The sequence below is a fragment of the Cervus elaphus genome, chromosome 9 (assembly GCF_910594005.1).
Source record: "Cervus elaphus chromosome 9, mCerEla1.1, whole genome shotgun sequence".
Lineage (NCBI taxonomy): Eukaryota > Metazoa > Chordata > Mammalia > Artiodactyla > Cervidae > Cervus > Cervus elaphus.
Genome location: NC_057823.1, coordinates 73,999,178 through 74,021,368, shown reverse-complemented (window position 1 = coordinate 74,021,368; position 22,191 = coordinate 73,999,178). Strand labels below are relative to the sequence as shown.

General features: G+C 38.0%; 2 protein-coding genes and 1 pseudogene across 3 annotated transcripts; all 3 read right to left on the bottom strand.

Moving 5' to 3' along the window:
* Positions 1 to 1,121: 1,121 nt before the first annotated feature.
* Positions 1,122 to 21,033, bottom strand: GABRA6 (gamma-aminobutyric acid type A receptor subunit alpha6). Of its 2 annotated transcripts, XM_043913475.1 has the most exons (9): positions 20,572 to 21,032; positions 20,256 to 20,374; positions 19,611 to 19,678; positions 17,455 to 17,675; positions 17,287 to 17,369; positions 16,842 to 16,985; positions 16,280 to 16,432; positions 14,830 to 15,089; positions 1,122 to 2,204 (listed from the first exon to the last, which is right to left on the bottom strand). In XM_043913475.1, the coding sequence occupies exons 1-9, from the start codon at positions 20,607 to 20,609 to the stop codon at positions 1,929 to 1,931; spliced, it is 1,362 nt and encodes a 453-aa protein (XP_043769410.1). In that variant the 5' UTR covers positions 20,610 to 21,032; the 3' UTR covers positions 1,122 to 1,928. The 2 variants fall into 2 exon arrangements, with proteins under 2 accessions (XP_043769410.1, XP_043769411.1); XM_043913476.1 differs by lacking the exon at positions 16,842 to 16,985 and having other exon boundaries at positions 20,572 to 21,033.
* On the bottom strand, positions 5,729 to 7,416 carry LOC122699163 (annotated as a pseudogene).
* Positions 6,200 to 14,261, bottom strand: LOC122700530 (developmental pluripotency-associated protein 4-like). Its single transcript, XM_043913478.1, has 2 exons — positions 11,774 to 14,261; positions 6,200 to 8,177 (listed from the first exon to the last, which is right to left on the bottom strand). The coding sequence occupies exons 1-2, from the start codon at positions 11,774 to 11,776 to the stop codon at positions 7,446 to 7,448; spliced, it is 735 nt and encodes a 244-aa protein (XP_043769413.1). The 5' UTR covers positions 11,777 to 14,261; the 3' UTR covers positions 6,200 to 7,445.
* Positions 21,034 to 22,191: the final 1,158 nt, after the last annotated feature.

Below are 22,191 nucleotides of genomic sequence, written 5' to 3'. Positions count from 1 at the left end.
CATCAGGGTCTTTTCAAATGAGTCAACTCTTCGCTTGAGGTGGCCAAAGTATTGGAGTTTCAGCTTCAGCATCAGTGCTTCCAATGAACACCCAGGACTGATCTCCTTTAGGATGGACTGGTTGGATCTCCTTGCAGTCCAAGGGACTCTCAGGAATCTTCTCCCACACCACAGTTCAAAAGCATCAATTATTCAGTGCTCAGCTTTCTTCACAGTCCAACTCTCACATCCATACATGACCACTGGAAAAACCATAGCCTTGACTAAAAGGACCTTTTGGCAAAGTAATGTCTCTGCTTTTTAATATGTTGTCTAGGTTGGTAATAAATTTCCTCCCAAGGAGTAAGCGTCTTTTAATTTAGTAGAGCTATTTCAATTAAACTTTAATTTGTTTGACCATAGAATTTTTTTTTTTTTTTTTGGTATTTTCCTGGATAAAGGCAAGAGTAGTAATTCCAGAATATTTCTTTCTGGGTTCAGAGTTCTGGCTGATCTCAGTGATTTTAAGACCCAGCTATGGTTAGTGAGGGATTTATTGATCTGCACAAACCATACCACATGCTTTCTCCTGCTTCTAGTTCTGGTTTCCCTAACACCATTCTGTGTGGGAGAAGCACGGGTAGAGTTGGTATCAGGAGGAGCTGGAATAGTAGAAAGGGATAAAAATAGCCTCGTTCATTTTTCTTCAGCTTGATTGAGGTACAATTGATAAAGTTGCAAGATATTTAAAGTGTACAATGGGATGATTTAATAAATGTATACATTGTGAAATGACTTACTCTTTCAAGTTAATTAACATATCCATCATCGCATGTATTTACTTTTTTTGATGAAAGCATTTAATTTCTGTTCTCTTAGAAAATTTCAATTATATGATACAGTGTTATCAACTATAGTCACCTTTCAGACCCTATTTATCTTAGAACAGAAAGCGTGTTGAGTGAGCAGAAAGGAGATGAAGGTTTGACTACTGCAATACAAACTCACATTTTTTTTTTTTAAGAACGGGATGACCAAATCTGCTACTCATATTTTCTACCTCTCAGAATCCCAAGGGACACTAATGCTGGCGAGGTAACCACTTCCTTTCCCCATACTTGAGGAAACTCTTCTGAGCATTATTAAACAGATCCAGAGAACCATGTTTATTATTGTTTTGTTTAGTGATACACTTAGAAGGATAAAGAATATGAGATATAAGAACAGGCATAATAAACAGGCCTTCTACCACTTCATGGAATTATGAGGAACATATTATTTTAAAAGAAGAGCTTAATGAGATAAAACAACACTGTACTGCAGTCCAACGGAAGCTATATACAATGCATATAGAGTTTATGATCTATGTATAATTCATATGTATAAAAACAACATACTTTATTGACGTAAAATAGCACAGCAAGGTTTAAAACAAATGGCTAAGCTCAATGCAGGCTTTACAACGCCCCTGAAAGCCATTTTACTAGCATAAAGGCCTCCAACATGCTGGCATTAACCTACTGATAAATATTTAGACTATTTATATTTTGTTCTTTTCAGAACTAAGCCAAAATAATTATATTTTAAGGCAACCGTTAGAAGTGTCAGCATTTCTTATTTTATCTGCTTTGTGGCAAATGTTATTCACAGTGACAATTAAAATATTGAACAATGAAGGACAAAGATTGGCAAATTCATCCAGAATCCATTATATCCTTTTATAACATTTCTCTAATGTACAGAAAAGTCATATTCTTTAGCAATCTTTACCTTCCAGTTGTGACGAGTAACATTACTGCTTTTCTGCCCATACAGGCTTACTCAAAGTTATATGTTAGAGATTTCAATTTTGATTTCATGTTCAGAAAAGCAACTATACACGTCTCATTGCTATTTTTAAAAATTCAGAAAATGAGAACTTACAGAATACAGGTTATTATGGCTGCAAGCTATTCCACACTGTTGCTCACTTCCATTGTATCTTTGGAAAGATAAACTATCCAGTATACAAGGTTGAATCCTGCAAATGCAACTGGGAAGAGAATCCGAGAATACTGGTCTATTTTACTGGTACCTCCAAAGGTTGGAGAGAGGGGTGGGGGGGTTACAGGTGTTGACTGTAAGATGGGAGCTCTTGTGAGGACTTTGCTGGCCTCAGGGGATGGAACTATGGGCAATGTCAGAGATGTGATTCTTTTCTTCAGATGGTACTTCGAATCAGGATGCTGTAGAGAAAAATATACATATATATTCTGCTTAGGTAAAGGAACAGACATCATGCGTTCATTTCATCATCATTGACAGCTATTTGCTGACTTTTATTATATAAGTTGAGCTTCCCTTGTGGCTCAGATGGTAAAGAATCTGCCTGCAATGTGGGAGACCAAGGTTTGATCCCTGGGTCAGGAAGATCCCCTGGAGAAGGAGATGGCAACCCACTCCAGTACTCTTGCCTGGAAAATCCCATGGATGGAGGAGCCTGGAAGGCTACCATGGAGTCACAAAGAGTCGGAAACAACTGAGCAACTTCACTTTCTTTCTCTTTCTTTCTATCATATAAGTTAAAGTACCAGCAAATTCTTTTTTCTTTTTTTGAAGTGGACCATTTTTAAAGTCTTTATTGAATTTGTTACAATATTGCTTCTGTTTTATGTTTAGCTTTTTTGACCATGAGACATGTGGGATCTTAGTTTCCTAATTAAGGATTGAACCTGCACCCCCTGCACCGGCAATGAATTGGAAGGCAAAGTCCCAACCACTGGATCACCAGGGCAGTGTCATCAAATTCTTAATAATATTTGATGGTGCTACTTTTACAGAAAGGTGGTAAAACAAATTCTAAAAACATTGATTTACTAACAGCCACGGGTAGCTCAGTTGGTAAAGAACCTGCCTGCAATTCAGCAGACCCTGGTTGGATTCCTGGGTCAGGATGATCCCCTGGAGAAGGGATAGGCTACTCACTCCAGTATTCTTGCCTGGAGAATTCCATGGACTATATAGTCCATGGGGTCTCAAACAGTCATACATGACTGAGCAAATTTCACTTAATATCCCTTAATTTTATGTATCAGCAATTGATGCCAAGCATGATCCATGTCCCAGGAACTGTGTTGAGTATTGTACTATTAGGAAGAGCCAAGCCAGGTTATAAGGGTTTATCCACCCACTACCCCAGTTATGCATAAACCTATATGGCAATGTGTATAGGCAATGAGAGGGAACGTCACAATGACAGGGAATTTCATTTTGGAGTATGTGGGCAATTAGTTAATACCATAAAATAACAGCTCAGTTAAATGATAACATTCTTCTAGGCATGGTCGCAGCTTACAGCCTAATCTTCACACATTCATATATTTGAATCAACTGAGGTATGAACAATAGCAAAAAAATTTTAAAGTGCTCATGTACATCAAAAGCCAGGCACAAAGTAGAAATGCCCTTACTATTCTTCCCTCGAAATATGACTGCCTCTTGGTCCAGAGTTCTGTATTGTGAGCTTTCTGCTTCCTATTCAGAACTTCTCTACTGTCTCCTTCCATCTTAAATTACTAAAAATGATACATTTACTAACCTCAGAATTATTAGATGTTCTTTTCTATCATTAGCTTTTCTATTCCACTGAAATCAGAGGACAACCAATTCTAGTCTTGAAAGGGATATTCAGTGCATTGAGTAACAGATGAGAGGCTGAGATCTAGATGTGGGAACTGCTTCACCCACGCTTTCACAGCCAGTAATAAACCACCGTGGTTAATCTCAGTGCTTGCTATATCCCAGCATCTTCTCTTCTTTACTGTAAGATATTGAGCCTGCTTCAGAGACTCTAATTATGTTTGCTTTAGACACCTTTCAAAATGGTGGCGACTAGGGGGACTTCCTTGGATTCTTATGTTTTCTTGTATACAGCCTGTAATAATCACTCTCCTTGTGGCTGGGTTGTCCTTGCTGAGTCCCTGCCTTCACACACATGCTGTACATTATCCCTGCCCTTGTAAAACTGCCTTGTTTCCTCTCTGGCAGCAAAATCGCCACTTTGCGGCGGCCGCCTCCCCAGTGCTGGTGGAACCACAGGACCGGAATGGCCCGCCGATGCGGTGACACTTGGACTCTGGGAAAACATCAACCCCAAGAACCTCTTCTCTCTCTACTCCTGAATTTTGCTTTCGATTTGTCATGGGTGTTGCTGAACATCTAAATAGTAATAGTCATCACAGAGACATCAAGCCCATTGTGCTTTTGGGGGCCATAGTAAACCCTGTTTCTTTACCAAAAGCAAGAATAAATCACTGTGAAGTCTGATTAGCCTTGACCATGGTGAATTTCAAGCAAAGAATATCTTTACTTGTTATCTGTTGACGAGATATTGGGCTAGGCACTGTGGACAGAAATAAATAAATCAAAGGTGTTGGAGGGTGAAGAGAGTTTCAAATAGAAGATTGCCCAGTCTACTGATCTTGAATAGGAAATAAGTGACATTTTCTATTAAAAATATGTGACAACCTTCTTTGATTCTTTGCTTTATAAACCATTGTCACTCTCCTTTCATAAATTCTATTCATTCCTCAAAGTCAATTTTAAGCTTCACTTTCTTACTGGAGCCTCCTTCCATTTCTGGTGCCCTCATTGATCATTCTTTCTTTTCAGTGCCTACATCTGTAATATACAATTTTCAATCTAGATATTGATATATGGGTATAATATCTGGCATTGTAGACAGCTGTCTTGTTAGTCTGTTTTACAAATAAATTGTTAAACAACTGAAAAAAATGTGACAACTGAGGACAACTGTGCCGAGGGTCACCAATAGTGTGTGGATAGGACCAGTGTGGTGGTATTTCAGTCTTAATACATGCTGCCTGTCTTAGAAGATAAACATAGCATTGTCAGTCAAAGCTTTCTATCATGTTCCCCAAATTCTAATTTGAATTTTCAACTATTGTATATGTTATCAAAATGTTCTCCACCTGAAAGAGCATAATGTGTCACTATTTAATCCTTTAAAAAGAGTTCTCCTCCTTCCAGATATACAGAACATTAAAATATTTTACTCTAATAAATTTTCTAAGTATCTTAATGGAGAATAAAGAGGGCAAGGCTTTAGAGTGGATCTTCTTTCTAAACCTGTCTTGATTTTTAATAGCATGCATTGTCTGTCTGTCACCTATGTTTCTCTCTTTTTAAGGGAGACAGAGGGCAGACATGAACAAGTTCTTTGAGATGGAAAAGTGTAAATTATAATCTAGCATAAAAACATAATGTATTATTTTATCTCGCTCTCTCTTTTGGAGATGTGGGGAGAAGTTATTTGTCAGTCTCTTGGCATGTCACAGTGTCACAAATGGCTTAATGAGGATTGCCAAACAGCCCTTGTTCAGAGTTAAGCAAGATCATTCAAGACCTAATGCATGAAAAATTTATGCATAATAGCGTTAGCTTGAAATTAAACATCTCCTATGATAGGATCCTTCCTTTCCTCATCTGCTTCCCCAGGCAGTCTCTATGAAGGGTTGCTTAGGAATTAGAGGACAACAGAGTCAGAAAGCCCTAGTCTGCAATTCCACATTCACTACTTATCTGCTCTATGACTTAGACATGGCAAAAGAGTCATAGATTCTCCCTAAGCTTTAAGTTTCCATCTTTAAAGTTAGAGACAATAATCATTTCATCTGTAAGGATTTTTTCCCTTTCTTTTTTTTTTTTTCAGTGTCTATAATCAACTTTATTTTAATATAAACACATATCATTAAGAAAATACCAAGAAAAATGTATGTACAAGAGTTGATGCTATCGCATTTGGACAAAGCTGGCAAGTTCCTGCTACGAGCATATCCCAGCAGACACGACCGAGGAAACCTAATATATTGGAGTAGATATTGTGACATTTGGCCCACAGTTTGATAGCCCTCAGGGTTAACCTGAAGTTGTCAATGTTTGATACTAGATGTAAAACATCTCATAAAACCATTTCATTGATTTGCAATGAAATCAAAACCCTGCAATCATTAAGACTTCTTATACACATGTAAATTTTTAAGCAGACTGTCATGTTTTAAGTCCAAGTTTTCTGGAATGGTCTGCAGTGCTAATCTTGCAAACAAACCATCAATCTCTATCCCATCAAACAGTTTGATAACTGGTACAAATGCCTCTTCAACAGCTCTTAAATCGTTTACTTCTCCCTGTAATTTCAACTTATCATAGAATGAGGTGAAAAAGTCACTTCAGTCAACATGTCTTGGTGCAACACATAATGCACCGATATTGGTATTTTTTGGTATGCACTCCTAATCTGTAAGATCCAGATGTAAACATTTCCCCATCAGCATGTTCAGTTACAGATTGCGGAAGATTCTTGCTTTCACCGATTTCTCGTATCCAGTCTTTCCCCAGGTTAATTTTCCCAAAATTAAAATCTTGCACTGAAGTTCCTCCTTCTCTTCAAAAACCCCAAAGGGCTTCAGAGTCTCCACTAGTTTCTGTGTGAGTAGGCAGTCAGTCTCCCTGGGGGCTGCTAAGCGGGCGGGGGAAGAGATGCCACAGTGCTTCTGTGGTGGGTGTTTGCAGCGATCCCTGCCTTGTAACCGCAAACAGCTTGGTCTCAGCCGGCACCGCCCAGCCGTCCTCCGCCCTCCTCGCCTGCAGCCCCCTACTCTGGGCAGGATCCAGAGATGGGAAGGAGGGGCGTCGGCTGCCTCAGCCCTGGCCCAGCCTCAGTCCTGCTCCGGTCTAGAGTATTTCTATTTTAAAATAAAAGTTTTAATTTTAAAATTTTCTAGTTGCCTTTTTACTAGAGGCACTATAATGTATCATTCAATCCGGAACACTTAAAAAAAATTATATATAACTCATATATACATAAAATAGACGTCTTAAGTGCATAGGTTGTGAATATTTACATACGGATGGGTGCATCTAAGTAACTGACACCAAAAAGAAGGTAAGCTCACCTAATTACGCTGAGACAAGAGGCATCATCAGGACTGATTGCTTCCCTGTGAATAGAGTCTTTGGGATAAGAATATTGTCAGTGACAACACGTTTCTGCTTGTACCATGCCTGGTGATGATAAAGTTGAATATCTGGTTGAGGTGTACATGACCAAATTGCAACTGTTGCCTATAAGATCTGTCTTGTCCAATGTAGAAATTTACTTGAGGCATTTTCAAGCAAATTAATTCCATTCGGTGACTTAGTATTTTTAAATGTCCCCATCTCCTTTATCCTCTGCTCCCTTAGGGCTGGTCCTCTTTGGAGAGACAGTCACTTCTGCTTGTGTTTCCCATCAGCTCACAGGCTTTCACGTGACCTTGTAAGCAGGCTGTGTACCCTGGACGCTGGAGGCATGGAGAGAGTGGAGTGGCCCTGAGTCCAGCTGTCTAAAGTCACCGTGGAGTTGATTGTAGTCACTTCTCTATCATTAATTATAATCATAGCTGTACCCTTTTACTGCTATTATGATCTCACTGCAGGCTTTTTGTTAAAACTTTATTCCTGTGTACACACTCAGGGCACAGCATATTGTCCTCCAGGTGTGGGGGTGGGAAATCGCCAGAAGGTATCAGGAAGAGTGCGGACACCCTCCTTCGCTTTCCAGGCACCCAGGCCTGCCCAGCGTGAAGCTGTAACTGAGCCCAGCCGCCTGTGCTAGCTGGGAGACTTCTCCCGTGGACCACGCACCACCGGACCTCACCAGTCTCTTGTGAGTGTACTGGCTCCGTCTTCATGGCCCTGGTTGTCATCCTGCTCCAGGCGGCAAACACAGCTTCTGAGTTGGGGGCAGAAGTCGAGACAACTCCCTCAGGAGGCGGAGGAGCTCCCTCGAGGGCAGGTGGCCCCCCTGTAGGAGGAGCAGCCCCTTCGGAGCCTTCCAGGGGTAGCTCCCCCTTTTCTATCTTTATCCTTTTCGACAGTGACAGGATCCTGGCCTCCTGTGCCGTGGCAGGAAAGTTTTTTTGATGAGGGTAAGCATATTTGCAGAGTCGTTTATATCCATCCAGTTTCGGGCCTTTGGTGCTCAGCTTTAGCTGCTGGCACCAAGCTCGAATGACATCCCTGTGGACCAGGTTGACAGGCGGCAGGACAGAAGGAAGAGTGGGGATGGGGATCCGCGTCGGGGTCCTCGGAGTTTTCACACCGTCACAGCGTTGTGACGTGTCTCCTGGATCGCAGGCTCCTTGTTTGTGCTCCCCATGCTCAGAAAGGTCAAGGTTGATAAAATGAAGGCTCTCCTTACTGCTGATATGATTTTTTCCCTTTCTTTAAGAACTTGAGGAAGAAAATGTCTCTTCATTATATACTTCCTGCCTACTTAGCTGTTACAACTCTTCTTGCTATCATATCTTCCCGTAAGCATTACTTCTGTTGTGCTTTATCCCCCTTCCTGACTTGAAATCTTAATGTAGAAATCTTTGTTAATGGTAGAGGGCATATTATTTTCACGTGTAAGTACTCCAAACTGCCTAGCCAGTGCATAGAACACTGTGAATGCTTCATAAGCATATGCTAAATCAATAAATGAATGAAAATCTAAACATTTTCTGAGACTTAGAAGAGTTTTCAGGCAAAGAGAAGGGAACAAAATATTTCAGGGTTACTTTACATTGTATTTTAGCATATTGTTTATATTACATTATAAGTACCATGCTTCCCAGGTGGCACTAGTGATAAAGAACTTGCCTGCCAATGTAGGAGACATAAGAGACGTGGGTTTGATCCCTGCGTCAGGAAGATCCCCTGGAGGAGGGCATAGAAACTCACTCCAATATTCTTGCCTGGAGAATCCCCGTGGCCGGAGGATCCTGGTGGGCTACAGTCCAAAGGGTCACAAAGAGTTGGACACAACTGAAGCAACTTAGCACACAGGCATGCACATAGGAACCATATCTAAACACTTACCATTTACAAGCACTACCTGGCACTCTGCCTGCATTATTTTGCTTATTCCTAGAAAGAATCTCTAATGTAATAATATTTTGTTTTAGAGATAAGCCAATGAAGGTATAAGCAGGAAGCTCACACAAGTAATAAGTGGTAGCACTTGAATTCAATCCCTCTTAGATGCCTAAGAGTAGGGGTCCCCAAGCTCTGGGCTACAGAGAGCCTGGGGACCCCTGTCAGATGAGAGGCAGCAATAGATTAGAAATAAAGTGCACATTGAATGTAATGTGCTTGAATCTTCCCAAAACCATCCCCCAACCCCAGTTCATGGAAAAATTATCTTCCATGAAATCAGTTCCTGGTGCCAAAAATGTTGGGGACCACTGCTAAGAGCATAATCTTAATAAATACTCTTTTTCCTTCTATCAGCTTTAGGGTTTAGGGCACGGTTGTTTCTTAGCCACAAAGTTACTGATATATTGATACTTATTATTTGTGGGGACTGTCCTGTACATCATGGGATGTTGAGTAGCATCCTTGTCCTTTATCCATAAGATACCTGTAGCACCCACATCCTCAGAGTTTTGACAACCAAAAATGTCCTTGTATCATGGCGGGGACACCCACCATTGAGCATCACTGGTTTAGAATTACACTGTCTCATTTACAGCTATGGCTGGGGGATTTCTATGCTAAGTCACTTTAGTCGTGTCTGACTCTTTGTGACCCTATGAACTGTAGCCTGCCAGGCTTCTCTGTCCACAGGGATCTCCAGGCAAGAACACTGGGGTGGGTTGTCATGCCCTCCTCCAGGGGATCTTCCTGATTCAGGGACTGAACCCACATCTCTTATGTCTCCTGCTTTGGCAGGCGGGTTATTATTTACCACTAGTGCCACCTGGGAGGTTTCTAGCAGGCAACAAATACAAGGTTCTCAAGGAAATGCCAGAGAGCTGAATAACGCACATGCAGGATAATCAGTTCCTGGATAATTAGAAATCGGCAGTATAGAGACTGGACATCTAAAATTTAGAAGAATCACATTGAATTTCTAAAATGAAAAGAAAGCCTATTTTGCAAGCCATTCAAGCTACAGGTTTGCATCAGATTCTGCCTGCCCTATTGTAAGCTCAGCAGCTTCAGTTGATGGTAAAATCGGCTTTTGTCAGAGTCCAGATGAGGGCTCAGCTTGGGGCTGTCACTGTTTTGAGTGGAACACCTGTGGTTTTGAATTTTTCCAGGGCTCCCCTGCTGCTCAGTGCCATCCTGCTTTTGGTATTTTTAGAGCACTGCTTTGTTTTAAGTAACGCCATATTGCAAAGGTACTTGGAGTCAAACTGGACATTGTGAGAGTCAGTTATTTGGTATAGGCATAAGGCATTTTGGAAGTACTAAGAGCAATTTTGATACAATATTCAGTGAGTCTAATATATTAAAGAGGAGGGAGCAATGGGTTACCCCCTAGGGGAGATATTCCAACCAGGGCCGCATTACTCTAGGGCAAACAAAGCATCTGCTTTTAACTGGGGCGCCAAAAGCAAGAGAACCTATTTTTGAAAACATTTAGTATTTGACAGTTTTTAAAATGATAGTATTAATAATTATGGAGAAAACAAACTCTGTCAAATGTCCTTACATTTATAGCTGGTAGAACTGGGAGCAGAGACAATTCCAGAATATCTACAGAGAAACAGCTTATTGGTAGCAATCTGGTAGGTCAGTGGTGCTAGAGACATGTCTGAAAACCACACTGAAATGTTTGAAGGGTCCTAAAAGGAATACTGGATGGGGATTTGATGGAAGGTATAGGGAAAGAGCTAATTGCCTACACTTCTCCTCTGACCCACCCCACCCTCTCTGTAAGTCATATGATGGTGCTACCATGGGGAAGGGTCTTCCTGGTCCTCAGAGTCTCTGATTGTCTTAATTCAACTGCTAATTCTTTGGAGTAATGATAGTGGGAAGGGTCTTCCTGGTCCTCAGAGTCTCTGATTGTCTTAATTCAACTGCTAATTCTTTGGAGTAATGATAGTATTCAAAGAAATCTCAGCAATATTAGGAACAGGGGAGGTAAATCTATGCTTCATATTTCTCTGCACGGTTGAAGGGCAACATGGTTATGGCCCAGCAGATGTTTCAGCCTTGAAAAGAGTACAGAAAGGACAATATGTCTTACTTCCCTTTCTGTGCCCAAGTTGCTAATAACTGACTTAATGTCTCTAAATCAGGGCCAGGCTCATCTTTCTATTCTCAACATAGGCACCGCTTCCTCCAGAATCACCCCCTCCAGACTGAGCGAATACTCTTGCATGGCCTTTCCTCAGCCTCCTATACATCTGTAACCACAACCTTTATCACAGTGCATTGTCATGGCTCCTTGATTGCCCTCTCTTCCTGCTTGGTGGGCAGTTCCATGACAGAAGAGGCTCTATCAATGCTGCTTACAAATGAATTCTCAATGTTCTACAAAGGGTCTGCAGATAAAGGCACTTAACAAATGTTTATGGTATGAATAATTTGAACACATTAGGTACTCAATAAACTGGTGTCAGGTGACAAGAAAAATAAACCATGTAATCAACATAAACACAGTTATTCTCTCAACTAATTAAATTTTGGTCAACTTTATAGATAATTTGTGAAAAAAAATCACACCTGCCATGAAAAAGAGACATCACATTGGATGTGTTGAGTAGTGGGGCAGAGGATTCATTCTTAAGAACTTGGTGGTGAGGACTTAAATGTTTAAAATAAAAAGAATACTAACATTCCAAAAGAGATCAGAGTCTGAACTCAGTCTTATCTACAAAATAAGTACACCCTAGACAAATAATAAGTTCTGAAGCATAAATACAGGAGTACTTTCTAATGCCAAAATAGCATACCATATAAAAACAATATGGAAAGATACCATATAAGCAGGGAAGAAGCACGGGACAATTTCTTCTCAAAATCTAAAAATATAAAGTCTCCACTTCCAAATGCCTTAACAACAGAAAGAGTATTAATCTGTAGAACACTTCTGAAGATTTAGATTTAGTCTCTTCAGGTATGAGTACTAGATTTTAAATGTCTGAATTTCTTTATCATTATTATAAATTTCAAGGTCAAATTCAAAGCGATAAAGTTTTCACATTCATTCTAACCAGTTTCCTGTGAAAAGCAACATGCACTTTAAAACATACAAATTAGAATCGCATGAAATATCCAAGCACTAAATCTCATTTCAACTTTGCCATATTGGTTTGCTATTCCAATGTCCAACTTACCCAAATAATGTTATTTTGATTACAACTGAATAGGCATTTTTAAATGTCATGGTATTTGAAAGAAAAAATGACCTTGTAATCATAATATACCATTGTGCTGTATAAATTCCAAATATGTAATTTATGTTTGTTCCTCTATATTATAAAAAGCAATTGCCAAGTTTTGACATAAATAAATAAAATGTACATGTTCTATGCAATCATCTGTATTTATTTCTTGATGCTTACAAGATTTATATTGTTAGGTTTGGTTACTTTTGGTTTTTATTTTTATACTTTGACTTAGCCTTTCAGAAACAAAAGTCTCCTTTTCATTGCCTTGAAATATTTTAAGTGGAGCCAGGTTTAGAAATATAATTTTTCATAGGAAAAAAAGTCAACTTGCAAGGAAAAAAGTACTTTGAGATGATTTGAATCCAATTTTTTTATACAAGTTCCCACAGGACAGCCTAATTATATGTTACTATTTTAGAACTATTAGAAGATAGTCTATATGAAGACCTGAGATCTTAAATTCCATCTTATTAATAAATTATACCTTTAAAATAATAGACTTAGGGAATGATAACTCTGTTCTTTCTCCAAGGATTTGAAATCATATCCTTCTCAGTAATCCATATTTTAAAAAAGTTGAAGTAAGGAAGTTGGTCTTTCCTTTTGTCTTGATATCTGATCAATGACTATATTCAAAATCACTTTTTACTCTTTTTCTCATGAATTTCTCCTCTTATTTTTACTGTACTTGTCAAATAAGGCACTGTTAAATGGTATTTTGATTAATACTAGTTCTTCTTCCTTTCTAGATATATGTTAATATATGACCTTTGGGCAATATAATAGTTATGTATCTATATAAGTACAGACAGGTTGTAACATAATCACATGTTTTTACAAATAAAATAATTCTCAAAAAAAACTTGGAATTTATCTTTTGTGGAAAATAGAATTCTCAACTCATTTGAACTAGGTCTTCAGATTAACATATTTTTGTTATAAATTTATATTTTTGTGACCTTTGAAAACACATGTGTGGGGAATGTGTGTGCTCGGTCATGTCAAACTCTTTGCAACTTCATGGACTGTAGCCTTGCCAGGCTCCTCTGTCCATAATATTTCCCAAGGAAGAATACTGGAATGGGGTGCCACTTCCTCCTCCAGGGGATCTTCCCAGCCCAGGGATCAAACCCACATCTCTGGTGTCTCCTGCATTGGCAGGTGGTTTCTTTACCATTAGCACCTCCCAAGCATCATTAAATGAAAGAATTTTGGAAATCACCTTACCTACATTCAGAAAAGTTTTTTTTTTTTTTTTTTTTTACCCAGTGGTATGTACTCTTTCATATAGTTCAGTCTCTGAGAAAGTGCTAGGGAGGTCAGGGTGTCAGCCTCTGTATAGTTGTGAATATTAGGATTTCTGGAATCAATTCTTAGTTTTTCTAAGTGATTAATGTTTCCCTTCTCTGAGTCTCTCTCTTTTTTTTTTTTTTTTTATTTTCAAGTGTAATTTGACTGGATTACTGGATGGCAGACTTCTTTTTTAATGAGGTCTAATTTAAGGAAAAAATCTTTAAATGATGAATTGCCACTTATCATGAACTGGTCTTATCCTTTGGAGAAAATGCAAATTCTCAAACAAGTTTCTTAGTTTATCAAAGAGAAAAGTTTCAATAAAAATGATCTTTTAAAGCCAATAAATATCTCAGTATTTGGAGAATAAAATACATATAGTGTCATAATTTTTATTGTAAAATTTAAGCAAGGATTAACTGGTTTTTTGATTTGGAAATATGAGAATTGATCAATTATAAAGAAATTTCCAATTCAAACTGTCTGCATTGCTTGATTTTGCAGAGCAAAATTTTCCTTTTTTCAAGAGCTACAGTTTGGAGTTTGTGTTGAAGTAAAAATATATACTTGTCAATCAATTCTGCAATCCTTTTTTTAAGCAGTACGTGCAACTTAATTGTGAGAATTTATTCATGTACATAATTGAAATTTGAGGGCACATTTGTGACCCTTGAATTATTAATGCTATCATTTATTTTTTATTAAAAAATGCTTTGGGGACCAGCATTTAGTCACCACAAATCTAAACTTAATTTTATAGGTATTTTTCACTGATTAAGTCTTTGCAAAAATTAATATACATAAAATATGCATGTTATATACATATAACATGAATGTGAACATGAGAATGTTTTCATGTCAATCAAAAACTTGGCTTATGACTCAGCATTCACAGAATCTAATATATACATCTTGCCCTTCTGGATTAAAGCAACAAGCGGATATCTAACAAAAATTGTTCATAGGAGTCCCTGTTTGTTTCCTTCAGACTCTGGAGCTTCATTAGGAACGTTTTTTTCTTTCTTTTTAACTTTATTCTCCCTAGTTGGTATATGGGAACCGGTTCAAAGGAAACATCTAAAGGCTGAGAATTTTCTTGTCTCCTCTGAGAACTTGAAATCTGCCAGTACTAGTGAGGATGATGAAAGAGGAATACCAAAAGTTTAGGGCAAAGATAAATGAAGGACTGTTGCTTGGCTTTTTCCTGTGAAGTTGGAGAAGTTGGCCTTGGAACCAAAATTACAGAACTTTATTACTAATATTACTTTTGGACTATCTAGTTGTTTGCAATAACTATTCAGTCTGCCTTCTCCTATACAGTGTGGGTAACATTAGAAAAGTAAACAATTACCAAAACAATCTCAGCTTCCAGGGGTTCAGTCGCTTTTGCTATTGTCACTGGGGGTGAGGCTGCAATCTGCGCCTTCCGTTTGGCCTTTTGTGTCTGAAGATTGGTAAAGTAGTTGACAGCAGCAAACTCAATAAGAGCAGAGAAGACGAAAGCAAAGCAAACAGCTATGAACCAATCCATGGCGGTTGCATAAGACACTTTTGGCAAGGAGTGCCGGGCACTGATGCTTAAAGTGGTCATGGTTAAAACAGTGGTGATTCCTAAAACCAAACAGAATAAGAAATGCAGTATTAGCATTTGCAATCGAATAACAGGCTTAAATGGGAACTTATTGGAGAAGATTTCAGTTACAAATGTAATTTTTGTTATTTTACTATTTTAATTGTTCACAATTATTATCATAGGCATCCATATTTTTGTATCTTTCAATACCTTGCATACATTGTAGTTGCTCAAAAAGTTATTTTTTGAAGTGATTTAGTTTAACAATAATAATATAATAGTAAATTATTATTACATGAGTAATACAATCTTGAACTTCTGATCATATTTAATGCTGATATAATATTTCATCATAAGTATTTGTATAGGTGATAAATATAAAATTAGATTTCACAATATTTTAATTTCTAGATTGGTTTTAAGATAAAATATTTAATCACAAGAAAATAATTTCATCACTCATCTTGCAGCAGTTTTCTGTCTTGGAGGATTTATATAATCCAAAGATGATTAGCAACATTATATAAATATTCTTTTATAATTTACAGAAAGAAATCTGTTTTACTGTGGTAAATTAAAAAGTCAGAATTCATCTGAGATTTCAATTAAACTTAGGTCTTCCCTATGAGCTAGTAAACTTATAATCATGAAAGCTGAGAAAAAAATTGAGCTTTGTTACAGAAGATATTTTCTGTTATAGCTCTTTTTCTTTTTTCATTTTGTTCCGTCACACTGTTAGTGATTCTATATAGCATAAATGTAACTAAATATTTAGGCTGAACAATAGGAAATTGGTGATATTTAACTATTTTTAGACCTAAAAAATGGCAAATTTTTTATGATCCTACCTAATAAAAGGGAGATATATTCTGTGTATTCATGGGTTCAGTATCTTAGCTTTTGTTTTCATTGAATTACATGTCATTTTAAATTTTCTGCTTTTTCTAGTTATGAAAAAGCAAATTGAGATAAGAAATTCTCCAAAATAGGGCACGTGAAAGTCATAGGAAACTGGCCAGAATTCTTGCTGAGACAAATCTTTTGTTGATTCACCACACAAGTTGTGATAAGATGAAGGTTACTTCATATGAAACATGTGTCTGAATGAGATAGAAGTTTATTTCCTTTGCGGATTGAAAAAGTTCACTGGTGTGAATATTCCCCTTAAAATACACAAGAATGTGAGCTGGAGGATGATGGGAAGGAGAGCCCAAAGAGTGAAGCATACCAAAGACAGTTCTGGCTGGAACAGACTCCTTATTAATCCAGAAAGACACCTGGGAAAGAATGACTGTCATAATGCAAGGAGTATAGATCTGTATCATGAAGTAGCCCATCTTCCTTTGCAAGTGGAAATAAACTGTCATTATTACGTATTCACCTGTTGGAAGACAGGTATGTCAGTATTATTGCTGTTGACAATGTGCAAAAAGAGTGCAGTTAGAAATAAATCTTACAGATCCTTAAATTAATATGTGTAGGAAGAAAACAAGCTAAGACATTTTTCAACGTATGACAAAGTTAGTCGATCAGCAGATGATAAATGCATCAGCCTATTGTTTTCTGTGGAGTTCTTTGTGTCACATACATACAAAACTACTCACTCCAAGGCTATACAAATCTTTATATATGCACATGGTTGCAAAATCCATCTTAAAGCTACTCATCACTTTAAAACTTCAAGTTTAGCTGAGGATGGCTAATGCAGAGGAAAAACAAATAAGATATTTTGAAAATATGCACTGGAGTCACCTTGTAGGATTCCATTCACATGTTGGTTAAATTCTTACCTGTGTTAGATTTAATTGTCTCACTAGATACTGTTTGTCCAATCAGATCATACTGAAGGAGACTTGAGGATTCTTCTGGGACTTCCACTGAGTAAAGTGGTCCTTTTTTCCATGTATATATGATTTCACTTTTGGGGTAAGCATCTGAATTTTTTAAACAAATTGCAGTAAATCTGGCTAGTTGTGTTTTTTTTTCTTTCAAAGCAAATCTTGTCCATTATGAAAAGAAAATACAAGCATAAATTTTAAAAAATACTTTTCTTTAATCCTGGTGACCAAAACCTCTATGTATAAGATTGACAGACATGATTAAGTAAGTTAATTACAGGAATTATACAGAGAATATCAGAGTAGTACTTCTCTTTTGCTTTCTAACCTGACTAAAACCAAATAATTATGTATTCTGAATACATTATTTAACTCTCAGAAGCATTGGGTCACTTACAACTGCCAAATTTGAGCGGACACGCATGCCCATCCATAGGAAAGTTAACCAGTTTCATAGGACAGTCAGCATTGATGGTAAGCCTAAGGAACATTGAAATAAGTGGTTCTGAGTTAGTATGATGGACAAATCCTGTGAGCAGAGGACAAAGACCTGGGGAAGCCTCACCTCATGGTGTAGAGAACGGTTCCGTTCTGCATTATTCGGAAGAGTTTATTAGGCGTTGTCATGTTGTGAGCAATTGATTTTTTGCCATTCCTGAAAAATGTGTCAGGTGTCCAGATTTTACTGACCATCAGGTTATTCAAACTCAAAATCTCAGTTGGCCCCCCAAACTTCAACCTCTCATCGGTCCAAGTCTGGCGGAAAAAAACGTCCATCGTGTACTCCTAAGAGAAAGTAAAATATTCACGCATGCTGGGTAGATGGTTTATTAAGAATAGTTTATTCACTAGCTTATATACTCAATACTAAAATTTATGAAATAAAGCAACTTTTTATGACAATAGCCTATCAGGAGAACTATAACCAGTGAATTATTACTTTTCACACTGTAAGATTGTAATATTATTATAGACAATAGTGTTGATATTGTATAAACCTCCCTTCTCCATGTTCACCTTCAACATTCTTCCTTTTTTCTATCAGTAATCCATGTCTCTATCTACTGACCTACTGATTTCTCCTTCTTTAATTTAGAATAAAAATATAAGATTTAATCTAAGTTTTGTGTTGGCCTTCTACCATCAATTAGTATAATCATTCCTCTTAGCAACTTGTTTACCTTCAAAAGTATATCTGAGCAACGCAGTGCCACTTAGTACAGTTCCAAGGATTGAGAAACTTGACTTGATAAGCATACTTTGTCTGCACATCATAATTATTTTATATAGTTCTCAGAGAACATAAAAGCAAATATTATCATGATTACTCAAACAGAGCCTCATTTAAGTATGCATAATCAAAATTATGTTTTAATGTGTGGCTTTTATGAAATGACATTAAGAACTTAAGTATTATGATAAAGGCCTTTGCAAAAGTCAGTGATAATTAGTAACTTATAATTATGTCAAAATATTGCAAAGAATTGCTTTGTATCCTTTATATGTTTCTTTATGAGACCTATTACTGCAAGTGGTGATTATATTTTAAAAATATAATTTGACATACAGTATATCCATATAATGGTGATCCAGGCTATAACAGGCCTCTCTTGTATAAATACACTTAAAAAAGTGACACATGCATAAAATAAAGTTCTAAGTGTCCCCAGATTTCAATGCTACAGTAGAATATAGTTATGATTATTTATTCTTAGTGTGAGTCATGCTCAAATGAAAAAATTGATAGTTAAAATGTTGAGGAATCTGAAGAAATGCTGACTCCTTTCTCTCAACTCTTAAGACATTTATCTCCTAAAGTGCTCCTTAGTTTCTGCCCCTCTTCCTTGTTATTTTTTCTTACTCTTTTCTCCTTTCCTTTCTCTTCCCCCTTTTACTCCTTTCCCCCATATTACATTTCTCTTCCTTTCTTTTCTGCTTATATTCTCAGATCAAAGAGCAGAAAATGAAAGTCTCTAATAAATGTTAATCTAGAATTACACCCCCCTAGTACATTTAATGCACCACTTTAAAGAGTTCTGTTTTTCTTCAGTTTTAGTATTTATATTTTATTTCTAGGGGGACACACTACTTGAGAAACATGAAAGAATATCATGGTACACTTTGTTCTAAAAAACTGGTTCAGTTTTTCACTGCCACTTACTATAAATACCCTCTTACGAATCCTACAGCCATCTGTACCTGGAACAGAGTTCCCAGAACACCTACTGGTCCATTTGCAAACATAAAAGGTGGAATGCATTAGTCTTTCCAAAGGACTCCCTTTACTGTTTTAATAACGTACTGAGAAGGGGCACTGCCCAAACAGCCACGTTTTATGTTTAATAGGTCTTCTCATTATACTCTTACATGGCAGTCCATTTTTCTTATTTTTTCACACCTCCATAAATTTCCTAAAGCTTCATAAAGATGGGGGAGAATCTTCTCTTTGTAAGGAAGAATCGGCGCTTGATGTGTTAACAGAAGAGAGGATATCATCTTAAAAAGTCTCCTCAGATTCATGTTCAAGCAGAGCCTTTAGTGAAATGTGAAGGAGATTTGGCCAATAATCTGCTCTAATGGCCGTTCCTTCCCAGCATGAGTGCATATACTGCTTTTAGATCTGGAGCCAAGTTTGGTAACAATGTCCATTATCATTCGTTCTGGGACTCAGTCCTTTCCTCCTTTAAGCAAAATTACTCTCCTCACTCTGAGCTCACTCACCATCTCCACGTCTGACACGGGCCCAAAACTTGTCACGTAAATGTCTGTTTTGACTTCAGTGACAGCACCTGAAATTAGCCCAAAGGGACATTTATCATCAACGACATTAAGGGGATTGAATGGAATGACTGTTTCACAAAGTCCCTTCTCTCAGCCAGAATCTACAACCCATCCTAGGTAATTCCAGTAGCAAGGGTCCTTTGGTTTTTCAACTCTTAAAAACTCAGACTAGTTGCATTATTTTGAATTTATTCCAGCCAAATTGCAAAGTGTAAGGAAGGAAAGAAAACTGGATTAGTATTCTAACAACTACAGTAATAATTAATGTTTAGTGATAGCTTTAATGGAACAAATGCTTAAAACTGTGTTTTATATGGAGAATCTCATTTACACTCTCACACCCTATGAGACAAGTAGTGTTTATGCACCCCACCACTGTTGAGAAAGTGGAGGCTTAGAGAGTTCCAGTGACTCATGTATAAGGTCAGGAATTGAGGGAGGGACAGAGACTGGATGCCCCTGCCCCAACCCCAGTGCCCTGCAGCTTCCCGCTCTGCTGTCCTGAGGCCTCTGGGCCCTGGACTGGCACTAAGGGGGAGAAGGGCACATATGTTACACATAGTCTAGGAAGGGCTTGCCTCTTACCTCCAAATCCCGGTCGCAGCCGATTGTCGTAGCCTTCAAGCAAGTTGTCCAGGATCCGACTGATGTTTTTGGAATAGAGGTTTCCTTCATCTTCAAGTTTCCCGAGGGCATTTTCTACCCTGTGAGTAGACAGTCAGTGATCCTCCCTCCCAGCCTCAGAGAAAATAGGCTGTTCATTCCAGCCCCGTCTGCCCCACCATACAGATGAGCCATGCCATCCAGGTTGCTTCTATGATTTGGTATAGAAGTCACCCAGTGGATGTATGCTTGCCCTTGCCTTGGAGCTAAAAGGAAAAGTCAGAAAACAAAGTCTTACCAGAGAACAATGTACAGACAGGGCAGAGGCGACACCATCCTGCAGTGCACTGAGATGCCCAGCTCGCCCTCCTCCTGCCTTCTCCTCCTGCCAGCCAGTTCCCCCTTTCCAGTTAACTCGAGCGCTCTCCGGGACCACTCATAGCCCTTCTTGTTTGTGTCCAGCCAGTAATCCAGTAGATGAAGATGAAAAGGTTGCCAGCTAAACGTGGAGGGTTCCCCTTGATCTCTTCACTCTTCGCTCTGTCCTTTCACGTGGAACAAGGTGGTTGGGGGTCTTAGAGTGTGTCCCAGTGGACATTTATCCTCCTCTGACTGACTCAGTTGGGGAATGAGAGTCTGGAGGGACAGTGCATGGTCAGAGAGCAGTGACAATAATCAAATAAGGCATTAGGGGAGATTAGAAGGGAGAAATTCACTGCTAGTTTTGGCATGGACTTAGCAGGGCCCTGTGAGGAAATCTGGACGGCAGTGGCATCTTGCTGATTGAGATTATGTTCCAATGGGCTCAGCATTTATTATTTCTATGGTTCACAGAAGCATTTCTACATAGCTCTCACTGCTTGAAAAGTCTAACAGTATTGAGGTCTTCTTGGATGCTCTTTCTAATTTCACCAGCTTTATTGCATCAGCTACCCCTTTCCTCTCTATTTAAATATTGGTTCTCATTCTTCTTTGGAAAAGCACTTAGAACACATCAGAACAACTTCTGACCATCTTGCTGTTGGATTAGTGTTTTGGTTTTTTGCAAGTACTTTGCTGATCCTTCTTGTGAAAGGTGTGGCATCTCAAGCTGTTATAAAGTCGAATGCTGCCTGTAAGAGACAATATCTGGAAAGAGCTTACAAAGATTTCCATGTAGAAATGCTATAAGAATAAAGTATCCATAAACATGGTCAATGATGATGTTGCTGGCACTAGTAGGCTTGTCACAGGTTAGAAGTGGAACGTTTGAAACCAAGGAACAGCATTCTCCCCCTAGTCTGGGAAAGTTGGAGTAATAGAAGTCTCTTTAAGCCTTATAATTTTAATCTTTAAATAAAAATAATAAAGTATTGTGAATGTGTGTGTGTGTGTATATATACACATATATGTCTATATATATATTTAATTCAGGAACATAAGAGCTAGAAGCAAATGTCTTCTTCACTATCCTGCCAGATCCACCCACTATCTACCTGGTTCACAGTCTGTATTTTCAGCACCTAAATTCTACACAAGTGATGGTAATTGAAGCTATATAGCACAGTCCTAAGCATTATTTCTGAAGACGTGACATAAATAATTTGAGAAACATTTCAAGAAATTAGCTATAAACAAAACAACAATGACAACAGTAGAAACAGGAAAAGTCCAAAATTTCTTATGAAAAATTTTTTTTTTAATTACTGAATCTGTTACATGGAATTTTCTAGTTACTCATCAAAAACCTGAATTCCCTCCAGCATTCCTGGCAAGTGGTATTCAGCATCTGATTTCTCACTTTACTTGTGTTGGGTTGAAATCTGCACCCTGGTCCTAGTTCTCACCTTTGAAGCTACACAAAATAATAATATTTTGGAGCAAAACTACATAGCAATCACATAAATAAAGATATCTATCATGTCCTCTCTAATTTAAG

Excerpts from the sequence above, each read along its gene's own strand:
- GABRA6 (XM_043913475.1), bottom strand. The coding sequence starts at position 20,609 with ATGGTGTCGCCTCTGCCCTGTCTGTACATTGTTCTCTG. Across the intron at positions 17,370-17,454 it reads ACCGTTCTCTACACCATGAG|GCTTACCATCAATGCTGACT; the intron begins GTGAGGCTTCCC and ends AATGTTCCTTAG. Across the intron at positions 2,205-14,829 it reads TGGAAGCTGAGATTGTTTTG|CATCCTGATTCGAAGTACCA; the intron begins GTAATTGTTTAC and ends TTTTCTCTACAG.